General features: G+C 37.5%; 1 protein-coding gene across 2 annotated transcripts; it reads right to left on the reverse strand.

The window, feature by feature from the left end:
• Positions 1–9,303: 9,303 nt before the first annotated feature.
• atf5b (activating transcription factor 5b) lies at positions 9,304–13,860 on the reverse strand. Of its 2 annotated transcripts, none has more exons than XM_060888472.1 (4): positions 13,656–13,858; positions 12,484–12,719; positions 11,001–12,141; positions 9,304–10,682 (listed from the first exon to the last, which is right to left on the reverse strand). In XM_060888472.1, the coding sequence occupies exons 3-4, from the start codon at positions 12,134–12,136 to the stop codon at positions 10,496–10,498; spliced, it is 1,323 nt and encodes a 440-aa protein (XP_060744455.1). In that variant the 5' UTR covers positions 12,137–12,141; positions 12,484–12,719; positions 13,656–13,858; the 3' UTR covers positions 9,304–10,495. The 2 variants fall into 2 exon arrangements, with proteins under 2 accessions (XP_060744455.1, XP_060744456.1); XM_060888473.1 differs by having other exon boundaries at positions 10,591–10,723; positions 13,656–13,860.
• Positions 13,861–18,329: the final 4,469 nt, after the last annotated feature.

The raw sequence follows: 18,329 nt of genomic DNA on the forward strand, positions 1-18,329 counted from the left end.
AACTGAGCTGCAGCATGGTGGCCAAGACCATACAGTGGTTTAACAGGACAGATTCCACTCAGAACAGGCCTCGCCGTGGTCGACCAAAGAAGTTCATTGCACGTGGTCAGCGTCAACCAGGTGAGGAGTACAAAGTCAAGTGTGTCTTGCCTACAGTCAAGCATGGTGGTGGGAGTGTCATGGTCTGGCGCTGAATGAACCATGAATGCCAACATGTACTGTGACCTACTGAAGCCACGGAGCCTGGGCCACAGGGCAGTATTCCAAAATGATTATGACCCCAAACACACCTCCAAGACAACCACTGCCTTGCTAAGAAGCTGAGGGTAAAGGTGATAGACTGGCCAAGTATGTCTCCAGACCTAAACTCTATTGAGCATCTGTGGGGCGTCCTCAAACTGAAGGTAGAGTAGCGTAAGGTCTCTAACATCCACCAGCTCCATGATGACATCATGGAGTAGTGGAAAAGGACTCCAGTGGCAACCTGTGACACTTTGGTGAACTCCATGTCCAAGAGGGTTAAAGCCGTGCTGGAAAATAATAAAGGCCACACAAAATATTGACATTTTGTGCCCAATTTGGACATTTTCACTTAGGGGTGTACTCACATTTGTGGCCAGTAGTTTAGACTTTAATGACTGTGTGTTGAGTTATTTTGAGGGGACATCAAATTTACACTGTTATACAAGCTGTACACTGTACAGTGTTGTCACATGAAAAGATATAACAATATATTTACAGAAATGTGAGGGGTGTATTCACTTCTGTGAGATACTGTATATGTAAAAAAAAAAAAAAGAAAAGAATAATACACACAATGGATTACATTCCAACCATTCTCTACAGTTCTTATCCTACTGGGGAACCTGGAGTCTATCCCAAGAGACTTGGGGCACAAGGCATGGTACACCCAGGATAGGGTGACAGTCAAATGCAGGGTACTATCGCACGCACAATACAGACAATTTAGAGATGCCAGTCAGCCTACAATCAGCCTACAGTGAATGACTGGAAACCCCTGAAGCAAAAGGAGAGCATGGATACTCCACACAGAAACTTAATTTCTTATAACTACTGTATGTAAATAATAATACCAGGAAGAATATAATCTTTACACATTATAAGGCTCCATCACACAATACAAACAATTTAGAGCTGACTTTGACTTTGGACTGAGGGAGGAAAGCCCTAATCCATGGAGACTACATGCAAATCCCGTGCACTCAGGGTAAAGGCAAGAATCAAACCCCAAACCTGAAGGTGAGATGCAGACATACCAGTAAGCCACCATGCCATCTATATATGTATTATATATATAAGAAAAAGGTTTAAAATATTATACAAATGGCTTGCAATGTTAGTTGCTATGATATGCTAGACTCTTTAGTTTGGAGGTAGTATATATTTTAATGACACCAACTGTAAACCCAGGCTTAAGGCAGCTTTTTACTAGCCATTAATATGTCCAGATGAGTCGAGAAATTCCATGTGTTATTAGTTCTTCTGCTTGTTCTTCTTCTACTACTTCTTCTTCTTCTTCGTCTTTTTCTTTGTGCATAAAAATGGGGACAAAATATTGATTAAAAAATCACAATATTCTAATTGATATCAGTGACTAAGATACTAACACACCAAGCCCATGCTTATCCCAAAATCAGTGCTTGACTATATAACAAATGATCATGTTACATGTCTCACTGAGCACTCCTGTTCTGTTTCCTGTAATCATCACCAAAACCTAAAAACCAAAAACTTCCTGTGAACCTCATTGTCATACTTGTGTTCATGTGTCTGGGTTAGTCTTGACCATAGTCTGTATGTTTTGCTGTTTTAAATGTAATCACCATGTCAATTGATATTTTTACATCCTGCACAATGTAGGGCTACACAGAGCAGAACCTGGAACACAGGAAAACCAGAAACAGAGCAGAACCTGCGACACAGGAAACCCGGAAACAGAGCAGAACCTGCGACACAGGAAACCCGGAAACAGAGCAGAACCTGTGACACAGGAAAACCGGAAACAGAGCAGAACCTGTGACACAGGAAAACCGGAAACAGAGCAGAACCTGTGACACAGGAAAACCGGAAACAGAGCAGAACCTGGAACACAGGAAAACCGGAAACAGAGCAGAACCTGCGACACAGGAAAACCGGAAACAGAGCAGAACCTGGAACACAGGAAAACCGGAAACAGAGCAGAACCTGCGACACAGGAAAACCGGAAACAGAGCAGAACCTGGAACACAGGAAAACCAGAAACAGAGCAGAACCTGTGACACAGAAAAACCAGAAACAGCAGAACCTGCGACACAGGAAAACCGGAAACAGAGCAGAACCTGGGACACAGGAAAACCAGAAACAGAGCAGAGCCTGGAACACAGGAAAACCAGAAACAGAGCAGAACCTGCGACACAGGAAAACCAGAAACAGAGCAGAGCCTGGAACACAGGAAACCCGGAAACAGAGCAGAACCTGTGACACAGGAAAACCGGAAACAGAGCAGAACCTGTGACACATTAAAACCGGAAACAGAGCAGAACCTGTGACACAGGAAAACCGGAAACAGAGCAGAACCTGGAAAACAGGAAAACCGGAAACAGAGCAGAACCTGCGACACAGGAAAACCGGAAACAGAGCAGAACCTGGAACACAGGAAAACCGGAAACAGAGCAGAACCTGGAACACAGGAAAACCGGAAACAGAGCAGAACCTGGAACACAGGAAAACCAGAAACAGAGCAGAACCTGTGACACAGGAAAACCAGAAACAGAGCAGAACCTGTGACACAGGAAAACCAGAAACAGCAGAACCTGCGACACAGGAAAACCAGAAACAGAGCAGAGCCTGGAACACAGGAAAACCGGAAACATAGCAGAACCTGCGACACAGGAAAACCGGAAACACAGCAGAACCTGGGACACAAGAAAACCGGAAACACAGCAGAACCTGCAACACAGGAAAACCAGAAACAGCAGAACCTGCGACACAGGAAAACCGGAAACAGAGCAGAACCTGGGACACAAGAAAACCGGAAACACAGCAGAACCTGCAAAACAGGAAAACCGGAAACTGAACAGAAACTGGAACACAGGAAAACCGGAAACTGAGCAGAACCTGCGACACAGAAAAACCGGAAACTGAGCAGAACCTGCGACACAGGAAAACCGGAAACTGAGCAGAACCTGCGACACAGGAAAACCAGAAACTGAGCAGAAACTGGAACACAGGAGATCCTGGAATACAGCAGAACCTGGCTGCCCAGAGAACACATACTGTGAGAGAGTGACATTGAGGCAGAGCTGCACTCTGCTGCACAGAAGGGGAGAAATGTAAAATTGTCTTAGGAGAAAGACACGTTGGAGCCTTCACTGCAAAATACTGTACAGTAAATGTCAGAATGTGACAGCCAGAGGGAAAGTCAGACACACCCTGAGACCCACATTCTGTACAATATGTTCAGATACTTTTACCTGTCAGGTTTTTTTGTTGCCAGTTGCTTATTATGTTTGTGTTTTTTATCTTTGTGATTTTTCTGCATGAATACACATATACGTGTAATTAGTCTAACGTAAAGTATAGGTGTAGTTTCACTACCTGCACTATCTGCTTTGGCAACTATGTAATTTATAACATTTACGCCAATAAAAAAAATCTGTGGTTAATGCTTTGGGTTTCTGAGCAGAGGTTTTTCCTGATTAAATGAAATTAAATTGAATATTAAATTCTTTGGACACAGTCACTTGCTGTAAAGTAAATGAACATCATTTTGCGCTTTATTTAGTGGTTTTAAAATGTGCACTTATTTGTATCTCATTCAGAAGGTGTATATTAATCCCTGTACACTACTAAGACTGGAAAACCTTGCTAAATAAGGCCAAGAAATGGCCTCTAGTGGATAAATTATTAACTGCATCTGAAACCAGAAGACAGAAAACTAGTCAAAAAAGACAAGAGTCCATTTTGTTTCAACGTAATGAACGAAAGCATTATTCTGTGCTGTGCTTCAGTGAAAGTGATTACATGATTTTTCTTGAAGTTATATTTTTTACCTGCAACACACTTCACACTATACAAATAAATTTCAGCATCTTAGTGAATTATTTAGGAAATCTATGCTTTTTTACTGATACATGTATGATGATACTCTAAAATATTAATATTTTCTCTTTCAAAGGGAATTATTTACATGTTTTTAAATTAGTTTATTTTTGTTTCAGTATTCAGACCCCTTCACCTTTTTTCTATGATGTTGAAGCCTGATACTATTGTTAAAATAAATGTTCTTTTCTCATTAATCATTAATTAATGAGAAAAGAAATATCACTTAGGGGGGCACGGTGGCTTAGTGGTTAGCACGTTTGCCTCACACCTCCAGGGTTGGGGGTTCGATTCCCGCCTCCACCTTGTGTGTGTGGAGTTTGCATGTTCTCCCCGTGCCTCGGGGGTTTCCTCCGGGTACTCCGGTTTCCTCCCCCGGTCCAAAGACATGCATGGTAGGTTGATTGGCATCTCTGGAAAATTGTCCGTAGTGTGTGATTGCGTAAATGAATGAGAGTGTGTGTGTGCCCTGTGATGGGTTGGCACTCCGTCCAGGGTGTATCCTGCCTCGAAGCCCGATGACACCTGAGATAGGCACAGGCTCCCCGTGACCCGACGTAGTTCGGATAAGCGGTAGAAAATGAATGAATGAATGAATGAAAAATATCACTTAAGTATTCAGACTGTTTGCTCAGTACCTTAGTCTACTTAGTCTACACATCTGGACTGGGGGATTTTCTTCCATTCTTTATCCTCTCAAGCTCAGTCACGTTGGATGGGGACCATCAATGGACAGCCATTTTCAAGTCAGGGCTCTGGCTGGGCTGCTCTAGGACATTCACAGCATTGTGTTGTCTTGGCTGTGTCCTTAGGGTCGTTGTCATGTAGGAATGTGAAACTTCGGCCCAGTATGAGGTCCTGAGCTTTGTGGAACACATGTTTTTATTAAGAACATCACTGTATTTTGCTCCATTCCACTTTCTCTCAGCCCTGACCAGTCTCCCAGCCCCTACTGCTGAAAAACACTCTCCAAAGCATGATCAAGTCAAGTCAAGTCAAGAAGCTTTTATTTTCATTTCAACCATTTATTTTCATTTCAACCATAGCTGTTGCAGGGGCACGGTGGCTTAGTGGTTAGCACGTTCGCCTCACACCTCCAGGGTTGGGGGTTCGATTCCCGCCTCCACCTTGTGTGTGTGGAGTTTGCATGTTCTCCCCGTGCCTCGGGGGTTTCCTCCTGGTGTATGTGTGCAGAAATACTGGAATGAACACATTAGTATTTATAACCGCAGTTGATGCTGCCACCACCATGCTTCACTGTTAAGCAGGTGCCTTTTTTCCTTCAGACATAACGTTTAGATTTGAGGCCAAACAGTTCAGACTTGGTTCCTCACAGTCTGCAAGTTCTTCAGGTGCTTTTTTGCAAACTCCAAGCAGGTTTTCATGTGTTTTGCACTGATGATGGGTTTCTGTCTAGCCACTCTGCCAAAACCCAGATCAGTGGAGGGCTGCAGTGATTGTTTTCAACATCCACACAGGATCTCTGTAGCTCAGTCAGAGTGACCAGCGAGTTCAGCTCTTAGAAGAGTCTTGGTTGTGCCACAAGTCTTACATTTGAGAATTACAGAGACCGCTGTGCTCTTGGGAATATTCAGTGCAGCAGATTTTTTTTTATGTCTTGCAACAGTCCTGTCTCTGAGCTCTGCAGTCAGTTCCTCAGTGACCTCATGGCTTGGCTTTTGTTCTGATATTCATTGTCAGCTGTGAGGCCTTCTATTGAGAGGTGTGTGCCTTTCTAAATCATGTCTAATCAATTTAATTTACAACATTGGGCTCTAAGCAAGGTGTAGAACCATCTCAGCAGTGATCAAGAGAAATGGGAGGCATCAATAATGAATACAGGTGCTGGTCATATAATTAGAATATCATCAAAAAGTTGATTTATTTCACTAATTCCATACAAAAAGTGAAACATGCTTCCTGCTGCTGAAGAACTTTATGGAGATGCAGATTTCACTTTCCAACAGGACTTGGCACCTACACACAATGGCAAAGCTACCAGTACCTGGTTTAAGGACCATGGGATCCCTGTTCTTAATTGGCCAGCAAACTCGCCTGACCTTAACCGCATAGAAAATCTATGGGTTATTGTGAAGAGGAAGATGCGATATGCCAGACCCGACAATGCAGAAGAGCTGAAGGCCACTATCAGAGCAACCTGGGCTCTCATAACACCTGAGCAGTGCCACAGACTGATCGACTCCATGTTACGCCGCATTGCTGCAGTAATTCAAGCAAAAGGAGCCCCAATTACGTATTGAGTGCTGGACATGCTCATACTTTTCATGTTCATAGTTTTCAGTTGGCCCAGATTTCTAATTCTCTGAGATACTGAATTTGGGATTTTCCTTAGTTGTCAGTTATAATCATCAAAATAAAAAAAAATAAACATTTGAAATATATCAGTCTGTGTGTAATGAATGAATATAATATACAAGTTTTACTTTTTGAATGGAATTAGTGAAATAAATCAACTTTTTGATGGTATTCTAATTATATGACCGGCACCTGTACTTATGTATATATTTACAAATATTTCTTAAATTCTGTTTTCATTTTGTCATTATGGGGTATGGAGTGTATATTAATGAAAAATAAAATGCAGTTGAACAACAGTAGTATCAGGCTGCAACATAACAAAATAAAAAATTGAAGGGGGTCTGAATACGTTCTGAATCAATTGTATATTTATATATTGATATTGATATATAGGACTAATACTACTGATGTACTCCTGCATCAAAATAAGTATCATGTTCATATAATGTACATGGATACGTTTATAATTTAATCATTTCCAGTATGTTCCAAATGATCAAATATGGTTTTTGTCTTAAGAAACAGACGAGTTAGACTTGAAAATATTGAAGGTCTTGTTTCTTTTAGCAGAGTATACATTTAGCAGACTTTTACTTAGTCTTTAAATAATATTAGAATAATATGGAGATGTGTGTGTGTTTGTGTGTCTGTGTGTGTGTGCGTGCATTCATACAGTATGAGTGTGTGTTTATTCATAATTCATTTTTGAAAAGATTGGTTTGTAAATTTGGGTGAAAAATTTATATTTTCTAAACAATTTTAATGCTGTTAATACTTTAAGAAATGAAATCTAGAAAGCTGCTAAGGCCAACACCTTCCTGTGAAGTCATTTTACTTAAATATTTCATACAATTTAAGAATATGATGTGATGATAAATATGCTGATTTTTTTTATCATGCTATTGATATTTTTCTGCAGTGATAAATATCCTATTCTCTAAATAAATGCTATTTTAAATGTGTCATCAAGGATGAAATTAAAGACCTTAACATATGTGGAAATGTGTCGAAATGATCAGTCTTTAAAAGTGGGTTATTCAGTCAGGACAAAAGTGAAAGCTGTACTTTTGTACTTTAAACAGCAAAAATCTTCATGTTTTTGACTTACTTACTGATAGTAAGAAAGCTTAACCAAGCCAGCAAAAAATGTCCTTCATTATCTGAATTCTTTATTGTCTGCCTCACTGCTTTTATCTCCATTAGTCTAAATAGTATATTTTAAAATTCTTTAATCAATAATTAATTATGGGGGCACGGTGGCTTAGTGGTTAGCATGTTCGCCTCACACCTCCAGGGTTGGGGTTCGATTCCCGCCTCCACCTTATGTGTGTGTGGAGTTTGCATGTTCTCCCCGTGCCTCGGGGGTTTCCTCCGGGTACTCCGGTTTCCTCCTCCGGTCCAAAGACATGCATGGTAGGTTGATTGGCATCTCTGGAAAATTGTCCGTAGTGTGTGAGTGCGTGAGTGAATGAGAGTGTGTGTGTGTGCCCTGCGATGGGTTGGCACTCCGTCCAGGGTGTATCCTGCCTTGATGCCCGATGACGCCTGAGATAGGCACAGGCTCCCCGTGACCCGAGGTAGTTCGGATAAGCGGCAGAAAATGAATGAATGAATGAATGAATAATTAATTATTTGTGTATTAAAAATAAATAGGCAGACTTTGTGTAGTTCTGTGTACATCAACCTACGCACTGCTGAGACAGCGCCATTAGATGCCCTCTAGCGGACAGATTAGGAACTGCACCATGACTTAAATTCGAGTCAGAATACAACACCTAGAAGATTCATTAGCAATGTAAATCCCAGCCAATTTTCATCCCATTATCTAAGCACATTAATGCCTTAAACATTTTATTCTCTATTCTAAATTTGTCTAGTGTTTCAAATTTACAACAATTACAATTTTAACACTGATTCACATTTAATACTGCTTCATTAAATTCTGTGTTAATACTGCTTCATTAGATTTATTTAGAATAAACAGACAACAATTGTGCTGATTATGAACAATGTCCAGAATTATGAACAGTAAATGAAGGCTGTTTTTAGTAAATACAAGTTTTCATTGCCTCTAAATCACATAATATAATTATATATATATTAATAAAACCTAAATATGATTACTAACTATTCCTTATCTCTCTCTAGACAATTTGCCATGTTCAGCACACTGCACATTTTTACAATATTTTTAAACATTTATTAAATATATTATTATTATTATTATTATTATTATTATTATTATTTATACAGAGTTTTGAAGAGACTTTATTCCCTTCAAAATAATAATTATAAATGAAGATTATTTTGCCTGCATTTCCTACAGATTTCCACGGATCTGTGCAGAGATGACTTTTAGGATGCCTTTCGCTAATATTTTGGGTCAGTTATTTCCTCTAATATCCCATGATTTTTTTTTTTCATGAATTTTCTTACAGCATATTATTGTATGATTTATGACCCGTCCTGTTTTTTTTTTTTTTTTTTTTTTTTTTTTTTGTGATAGATTCAAGCCTGATTTAATGCTGCATAAAATAATAAGTTTAAAATAACATAAAAAAAAAATCAAATATTATAAATAGAACATATTAGTAGAGCAGACAACGTGGTGGCTATTTAAACAGTCAATAGATTGTTCTTGTAAAATATTAAAAAACTAAATAAAAAAAAAATCTGAAACTGAATCAGAATACATGGGATTACCATAAAGGCCATACATTTCTGTATTATGTTTATGAAACCGACAAACATAATATAATCCTAAGCAAGTGAGCTTAAAGTGATCTTTGTGCTTAAAACGGTGGTTACAATTGATGTTCACAAATACCCCCGAAATGTCAAGAAAGAAATCCAGCCAGACTCGAACACAAATAATTCTGCTCGTTTGTCAACATTAAACAATCATTTTTAATACAGAAATGTGATCATTTGGTTCACACTTGTGCTGTTTGATTCTGATGTCGTGATATAAGTCATCACACAGAGGATTTCCTGCAGTATTTTCTTCCAATATCGACACCGTGACGAGTGAACTGTTTATAGCAGACCTAATATGCACCTGGATATATATATATCTTAAAAATATAAATTTCATTAGGCCTACAGTCTTTTATGCTGGTTCGTAGATGACAGTGATTGTTTGCCGCAAACCCGCACAAGAAAGCAAACGGCCTCTCATACCGATTAACGCAGTTTCATGCTTTAAAATTGAGCAAATAATTTGGCAGCTTGCAAATCGAGAAAATGGTAATAAAAGGTCTGATGGAAGAAACAAAGTCTACTTGCTGTCATAATGTACAATGCAGTCATATAATCATGAGAGTCATGCAGTAAACCGTAACCTAACATGCTTCTTAATATTTCTGACATGCATTCAGTACCTGAGCCAGTGAAGTTACCAAGAAATCTAAAAGCTTACTAGTGTGCTTCAAACCACAGTACATTGGCTGATAATGTACACTGTTTTAAATTTGATTGAAAAAAAAAAAAAGTATCCTGCATCGTTAAATAAAGACGTAGAAGCAAAATAAAGTATTAAAAATACAAAAATGATATTTAGGTCAATGAAACAAAAATGAATTACACTTAACATTACAGGGCTTTTATAGTTACAGCGCAAAGAAAAATAGCAGTAATTATTTGCAATCACATTCTTACACGTCCTGACTAAGCTGTACCATCATGCCCCACACAACAAACACACATCTGTGCTAGCATACGTAGTATAGCTGTTGTTTCTCTTTTTTGGTATAAATGATTTCATATGCACAGAGAATTGTAATAAAAAAAAAATAACAAAAAAAGAAATCAAGTCAAACCGAATCATGAAAATGCATAATATCTTTAGCTCTCGTTAGAATACTAAGAATACTGGTCAGCCTAAAGCTGGTATCACAGTGTTCATTACATAATTAGCTAAAATTCTATTCAGCAACCCCAGCAAAGAGCTTGTTTCCGAGTCTTATCGTTTACTTTAAACGTCAAAAAACATACTACCAGAGGTAATTAAAAAAAAAAAAAAAAAAAGTCCTTGCCAAAAAAGCTGATCTTTCAATGCTGGTGCTTAGAACGGGCTTTAGGCACTGGAATCCTCTTTGAGGCGCTGACTCCGAGCCTTATACACTTCAATCAGGAGGTCTTTGACATACTGGATCTCTCTCTCTACAGATTCGGCTTTGTCTCGCAGCTCTCTGTTTCTCCCTTCCAATCCATGAAGCTCTTCCTCCAAGCAGTCCTGCTCCGCCCTCTTCCGCTGTCGATACCTGGTGTTAATATGTTCAGAGCAGATCAGCGCTATTGTTGTCTGTGTGAGGACAATGCATACATCAAATTTGGCAAACTAGACCTGAAGGATGAACAATATCACCACATTAAAAACACACCACAGTCTCTAAACAAAGAGATTTATCCTCACTTGTCAGAGAAACTTCTTGAATTCAGTAGCTACCTATTGTCACAATGATACAATAACTGACAGGGACTCAGCTGAACATGCGCTTGTATACCAGGCTTCATGTTTCACAGCTGAAACGTTTTGACATGCTTTTCTGCTCATGTGGTAAAGAACACTGGTACTTTACCTGTAAGCAGCTGTCTTGTTCTGGTCTCTTTTCTTCTGTTTGCGCTCTCCATGGCTCCTTTCCAGGCAACTTACTTTGACCTCCGGCTTGAACAAACACAGGTTTTCTCTTAGCCTTTGCATTGGTTTCTGTGCTGGGAACTCCAAAGAAGATCCAACACTGTCTCCGGACAGACATTCAAAGCTTTGATCTACAAGGCATTCATGGCTTGAGTAACCGCTATTCATAGACTCGACATCCCCAGAGCGGACTGGCTGATCTACTTCGTTCATATAGCCATGATATGGTTCTAAATTAGCAGTAATTTGACTAAAGTAACACTCAGCTACTTCTGGGTGTTTAAATGCAGGATTACTTCCATTTTCACTACAGTGCAGCACTGGCATCGGAACAGCTTCATGACCATGACCAAGCATCTTCATTCCAGGAACTTGACCTTCTCTCCTATGGTGCGCATCCAGTGGTGCACCACCATCCAAACTTTTCACCATCTCTGCTCTGTAAAAAACGTCTTCAGTGAAACATCTCTTTTCCTCTTCCTTTAACAATATGGCACATTCTCGAACCTTTTTCGTACCGATGTGGTTCTTCCCAAAAATCTTGTCAACAGCACACTGGTCTAACGCCATCTCCGCATAACCTGAATGAGTCCCTTTGAAAGTCCATGTCTCTTTCTCAAAAACTTCCACGTCTTTGCAACCATTTGATGCTATCCTTTGGCTAGTGGAGTGCGTCCGAACATAGCTGTAAGGAGCAGGTCTGGAGGTTTTAGATCTTCCAACAGAGCTGCCACAAAACCCTCTCAGGTCAAGCTCACCTGTTGCCAGGGTAACAAGCCTAGGGTTCGATTCGGACTGGTTCACATTGTATGAAGAGCAGGGTAACTGGTAATATGACGGTGCAGACATTGCTTGGTAGCCTTTATCACATTTCTGCCATTTATCTGCTTTCATGGGCGCTGATTCAAATAGGTAATAATCCTCGAGTTGAGCAAGTTCTTCTTTTAGGAGGGAGGTCATGACCTCCAAATCTGAGGGCACCTGGACATCATGTTCCAAGGGGGAAGGTGGAATCGATGAGCCAGGAGACGATTCAGTTGATGTTGAAAGTGGGTAGCTGTCAAAATGTTCTGTCATCCAATCTGAAAAGGATAAAATAAACAATAAATAATGGTGAATAATAAATTACGTTTCAAGATTAAAGAAAAGAAAATGCAATTTTAAAAAAAGTCTAATCACTTTGGCTTTTTATCAATAAACATACCTATGCACTTATTTCTACCCAGCCATGTAATCATATCATCAGTTTCAGACTGTCCATCCAATACACATAGCTAGAAATGCATTCACCAGCAAAGCATAACAAAGGACACACAATATACAATAAAGTCATTAGCTTTACTTACGGTACGCCATTAACACATATACTGCAGTGCGGTGTCCACTGACTATCGGGTAAAATAAAAAATCATCTCTCTGCTTACCAATGTACGTCCGTACGTCGGTGTAGACTCCTCCCCTCCGTTCTGGGATTGGCTGTCATTAGCCAGTGGGAAAGAGAGGATTCGGAGGTCGGCTTTGCAAATGAGGAGAATTTTGCAAAAAAGGATCTATGCTGCCACAATGTTCTCTGATTTGCTTGAAGTACTCAACTGCGTACTCAAATGTGTCCGAATTCAAGGAGTGCTTCACACAGCGTAATGCCAAGAAAAAGTAATACCTATAAAAGAAAAAAAAAGAAAGAAAAAAAAAAACACCAATTGTGTGTGTGTTAAACAAACCTTACACAGAATTACACGGTTATTATACAGGACAGGATTCTGTAGTATTCTTTTCAAATCTCTTCCCAAAAATGTTTTCCTTGCTGAAATGGATTTGCATTAATCAGTTTCATCTGTGTCTGAGTTTACATACAAGCGAGTCCGATTACTTTGTCCAGGTTTACACAAGTTTACCTAACGGATCTGTTTTTGAATCAATGAATCAAACTAACACAAAATGTAAGCCTTCTGAAAACACAAAGAATTTATTATCTACAGAGAACATATTATCTAATATATAATAATATAAAAATATAATAAATATTTGCTAATGATAAGATTCACTTATTACTTATCATGATATATATATATATGTTAGTTATATTGTGATCACTGATAATTCCCACTATGTTCATATGATTGAATGAACAAATCATCTGAGTCAAAAGAGCAGAGAGAAGTCACGTGGTTACTGAACCTCTAGCTGTCAGCAGTCATTAAGGGCATTAAAGAAAATTACAGACAAAAATAAAATAAAGTAAAATAAAACAGCCGTTGAATAATAAATAGATAAAAACCATAACACAATTACACATCTGCAGACATGTGATGTCTATATAAGAAAGTATCTATCCCTGATTTGCTGTCCAGAGCAATGGATACAAACATCTATGAAGAAAGGGACTTACCCAAAGGTTTGAACTTTGTATACAAACTCCAATATTTTCCGACAAAGACAAAACATGATCACAAGAAAGTTTTTACACTGATCTATATGTCAAAATAAAACAATTCGAACGCTAAACACAGCGCAACGCAAAACAAAACAAAACAAAACCTCCATCTAGGGCGTTTCTGCCTGGACAGAAATAAATGGCACAGAAGTAAACACTTACTCCATGTTGATGTGGGGCTGAAGTGCGCTCTCCACGCTGGAAACTCACAGGAACAGGAACAGATCACATTAATAAAGCATCTCTTCTGTCTTGTTCAAACGATTTGATGTTGAAGATGACCTAGTGAGATGGGAAAAAAACGTTTCTAAAACTTTTGCGCACCAATTTTGCGCACAACGCCTATACAAACATAGCCTCATCACAACCCCCTCATATCAATCCGCGTCCTTCCTTCTGAACCGTAACAAACGTCAACTGACCTGCGCTATAAGCTTCCGCTGTAAACACTCCGTTATCCATTATGTTATGAAGTGACAGAGCTATTTATATCCGTGTATCGGAAGGTTAATTCAGGAATAGTTAAAGACGAGATAACAAAATATATATATATTTTGCATGTTATTAAAACTAGGCTCATTTGCATACAAGTTAATTTGCATACAAGTCTAATTGCTGATTAAAGAAATCACACAAGTGCGCGTAAAGGCTCAAGACTGAGGACTAGTTAATGAGCGGCTGTGAGGAAGGACACTGGAGCTGTACAGTTTGGAGCCGGTTGCAGGCGTGTTGCATCAGATCTGCTGGAGTTTTGCCTGTGTTCAAACTCTGTTGGCACTCATGTCCATAACCTACGCTTCCTTGTTGAGAAGTTTCACTCCTATAGTATGTTGTTTGGGAAGTGAAAATCACCCTCGGAAAAAGTAGTTTTTGTTTGGGAAATTTACTTTCATTCCCTGATGTGACAATCCGTCTCTGGAAGTGTAGCCTGAGGGGGAGGCTGTCGGAGCTCAAGGCACCTCGCATGGCGTCTAAAAGCCTCAAACTCTCCCAGACAGTCAATAACAGGTTAAAATGACGGACGCATCCTGGACATTAGGCCTCAGTGTTTGCACTGTTCGCTTTGTGGGGTGCAAAACATAAAAATCACACTGAAATCCAGCCAAAATCACACTGAAATCTGATCTGAAGATACAATAGGCTTAGACGTCCAGGCTTTTATTTATTTATTCATTTATTTATGAATAAGTGTAATTGTTTTATGGCTGTTCTCATTATTTTGATTAAATGCCTTTTTTTCCTTTTTCTTTTGTAATTTTAGTTCATTTGAGTTTTTTTTTTTAATATCTTATAACTTTTTTCCATTGATTAATGTTGTAAACAACTTAGACATTTAGTGGAAATTAAATGTGAAATTACAGAGCAACAATAATAATGACAACAACGTTGTTTTTGATGATGATGATGATGATGATGATGATGAATATACAGCATTTATAGCAATAATAAGGCACTACTACTACTACTGATCATCATCATCGTCATCATCATCATTATCATTGTCATGCTTTTGTTCTATTAATTGTCGTTAAGTATTTATTCATATTATGTTTGAAATTATTTATATTATTTACACAAAATGATTTATCTATTAATTTCTTATATGGGTAAAGGATTTTCACACAGCAAGTCTGACCTTACAGTACATTTTATCTAATTGTTCAGAATGACCATAAGGGTAGATTTATAAGTACGGTGATTATCCTGTACTGTTCCCATTAATGATAAAGCATATAGCTTTAGTTCTTATAATTAAGTAGCTAAAATTAGCTAAATTTAACAAACAAAATAGTATTATTATAATTTTTAAAATAGATAGATAGATAGATAGATAGATAGATAGATAGATAGATAAATGTGGTTTCTTATAGCATTATTGTTGGATGGAGAATAAGCTAGAGTAGCTGATCTGTGATATGCAAGAGCACACCGCTGGTTTGCTGGTACATTGATAAAGGTTACACCATAATTTCATCACCAGCTCCCAAAGAATCATGCTGCCATTAATGTTTTATATGCAACTCAGAGTAACATTACACATGCACGTGTGGGTTGTAAGAACCCTTTGTTTCTTAGGTAGCAAATGACCTGTTACGCATTATATATAATATATAATTATGCATAATTATATCAAACATGTAATTATAAATTTATTGCTGTCTTTGTAACTTCGTAATTACCCTTTTACAAATGCATTTATGCGAGAGAATATGTTAAGTCGACTATTTTTATAATGTGAAATGAGGTGCGAAATCACACGTAAGATTAGTCTTTTATTTGGGTTTCAACAGTTGACTCTGTAAATGAAAGGTATTAATAAACAAAGCAGCAGCGCATTTCAGTCAGCAGCCTTTCATTTAACCCATATGGAACTTTATTTGGGCAGTCAGTAGTCTAGTCTAGCAGTCGGAAACCTCTGAAAACTGATGTGAGTGTGTTCAGTGTGATAATTAATCTTTGTTATATTCTTTGAATGCTGCAATAACCTTTTGCTATAAAATGCTGGAATCAAATTTGGGATGACGTATGGACAACACAGCAATGAATCATTCAAAATTTATTACAATGAGGGGAAAAGAAAAACTGAAAAGAAAAAAGTACTCTTTTATATATAATGGGCACACAGTGTATTATTCTAATACACAGTACATTTACTATGAATTACCTTTTTAAATACTCATAATTCACACACACACACACACACACACACACACACACACACACACACACACACACATATATATATATATATATATATATATATATATATATATATATATATATATATATATATATATATATAAATTTAAATAAGCATTACAATATTTCAGTGTTTGTTTTGATATGTTTAGAAGGTGTTTCTTTATTTTTTTTACAACCTTTTTTTATAATATAATATAATATAATATAATATAATATAATATAATATAATATAATATAATATAATATAATATAATATAATATGTCACCTATATGTCCAGGTTTAATGAGTATTTTTTAATTTTTACAGCCCATGATGTATTCGAGAAAGATGGAAGAACAAATCCAAATAATTCTACATAGGAAATCAAAGTAAAAGAAAGCATAAGGAGAAAGTTCTGTAAATAAACTTGCGTTTAGTCTTGCTGGACTTCAGGGCACACTGAATATTAATAGCACTCATCATAATTACCCAAATGACCTAAATTCATGGTTAAACAAAATCACACACACCCTTGAAGAAGTGATGAATCTAAATTGTCCGCTAGGTGTAAAAACTGTGCACGTGTATGTGTAAGATAAAGATGATGTAAGATGAATGAATGAGTGAATAAACTAGAAAGCGTCACATGGCCTTCAACATGCAACAAATGTTTTATATTTATTGTTAGCAAAATTGATCAGAAATGTAAATTTAGTTGTATTTTATAAAAATCGACTATTAAAAGAAAGAGCCACCAGTGTTCATGGTATCAATCTAGCCAAAGATTTATTTATTTTCTTTTGTATAGCTCTTGTATATCTTTTTTTTTTCCAGTGTTAGTGAGTTTTTCAGATATAGAACAAAATTCCAATTTTCCTCAGAATCTGTAAGATATACTAGCATTTGTCTAAATTTGAAATTTAAGATTAAATTAATTTTAAATGAATTAAATCAATATTAAAGATGAAATGAATTTATCACCTGCTCAGATCTTTAAAATCAATGGATTAAATGAGCGAGATCATGCTACAGAGATCATTCTGCTACAGAAGCTCCACACCCTGCAGACGTCTCCATCTCCAGCATGTGTGTGTGAGAATGTTCACACAACCTGAGAGGTGAAACTTAATAAATAATGGTTCAAGCCTCAAAGTGACTATGACCCTGCATGGATAAAAGCTGAACAATTATTTTGTCTTTTTAACATTAACAGTGCATTATGGAGGATGTGGAGTAAGGTCACACAACCACATACTGTAGATACCACCATCCCTAAAGCAGGACACTGTAATGATAGGTCTGTAACACAAGATTGTTTTCTATTCTAGGTAAAACAGGTAGGTATCTAGGTATCTTCTTACTCCAAAATGCATATACTTTTTTATTATTATTTGAATGATACAATGTGCTTGTAATGATGCAGGCTTTAATATACATTTAACCAGATGGCTGTTAATGTTAAACCTTCTGATAGCATAAAGAAACTAATCATTATAATATATAACAACCAGTGTATTAGTTTATATGACACATACATTTTGTATTTTTTTTTTCGGTTTGCTTTTTTGTTTTTCTCTGCTGAACCACCTTAACCTTCCCGTTTGCTCAAGACACTGCTGTGAGTTTTCAACATCGCAGCTTGTGATAGTTTGTCCAAGTTTGTTTCCTCGCTGCATCTTCTGTTGCCATAATGTAAAATAATTAGCCTGATTAGCCCACCATGCTGGGTCCTCTCCAGGTTTCTTCGTAATGTTGTCTCTGGAAGGTTTTTCTTTTCTTTCTTTCTTTTTTTTTTTTTTGCTGCTGTTGCCTCTGGCTTCCTCATTAGAGATTTAAATCTACATTCAGATTTCTGTGCCTTGCCATAGACAATGTCTATTGTTAATGTCAAGTAGATTTGATTTACAATTTTTTTTATCTGGAACTAAGGTTGTGGATGTACACTTTATATATACACTTTGGCAGAAGAAAGAGTATTTCAGGTTAATAGTTTTATTCTATTCTTTACATGTCATTATATATCATTATACAGTAGATCTCTTGCAGTAAACTCAGTATGCTAAGATAATTTCTGATTTGGTGTATATTGAGGACAGCATTGCATCGTCTTCCTAGATGTCTGGGGAAATTTATTCCACCACCTAGGTGCTAGA

The sequence above is a fragment of the Tachysurus vachellii genome, chromosome 15 (genome assembly GCF_030014155.1).
Source record: "Tachysurus vachellii isolate PV-2020 chromosome 15, HZAU_Pvac_v1, whole genome shotgun sequence".
Classification (NCBI taxonomy): domain Eukaryota; kingdom Metazoa; phylum Chordata; class Actinopteri; order Siluriformes; family Bagridae; genus Tachysurus; species Tachysurus vachellii.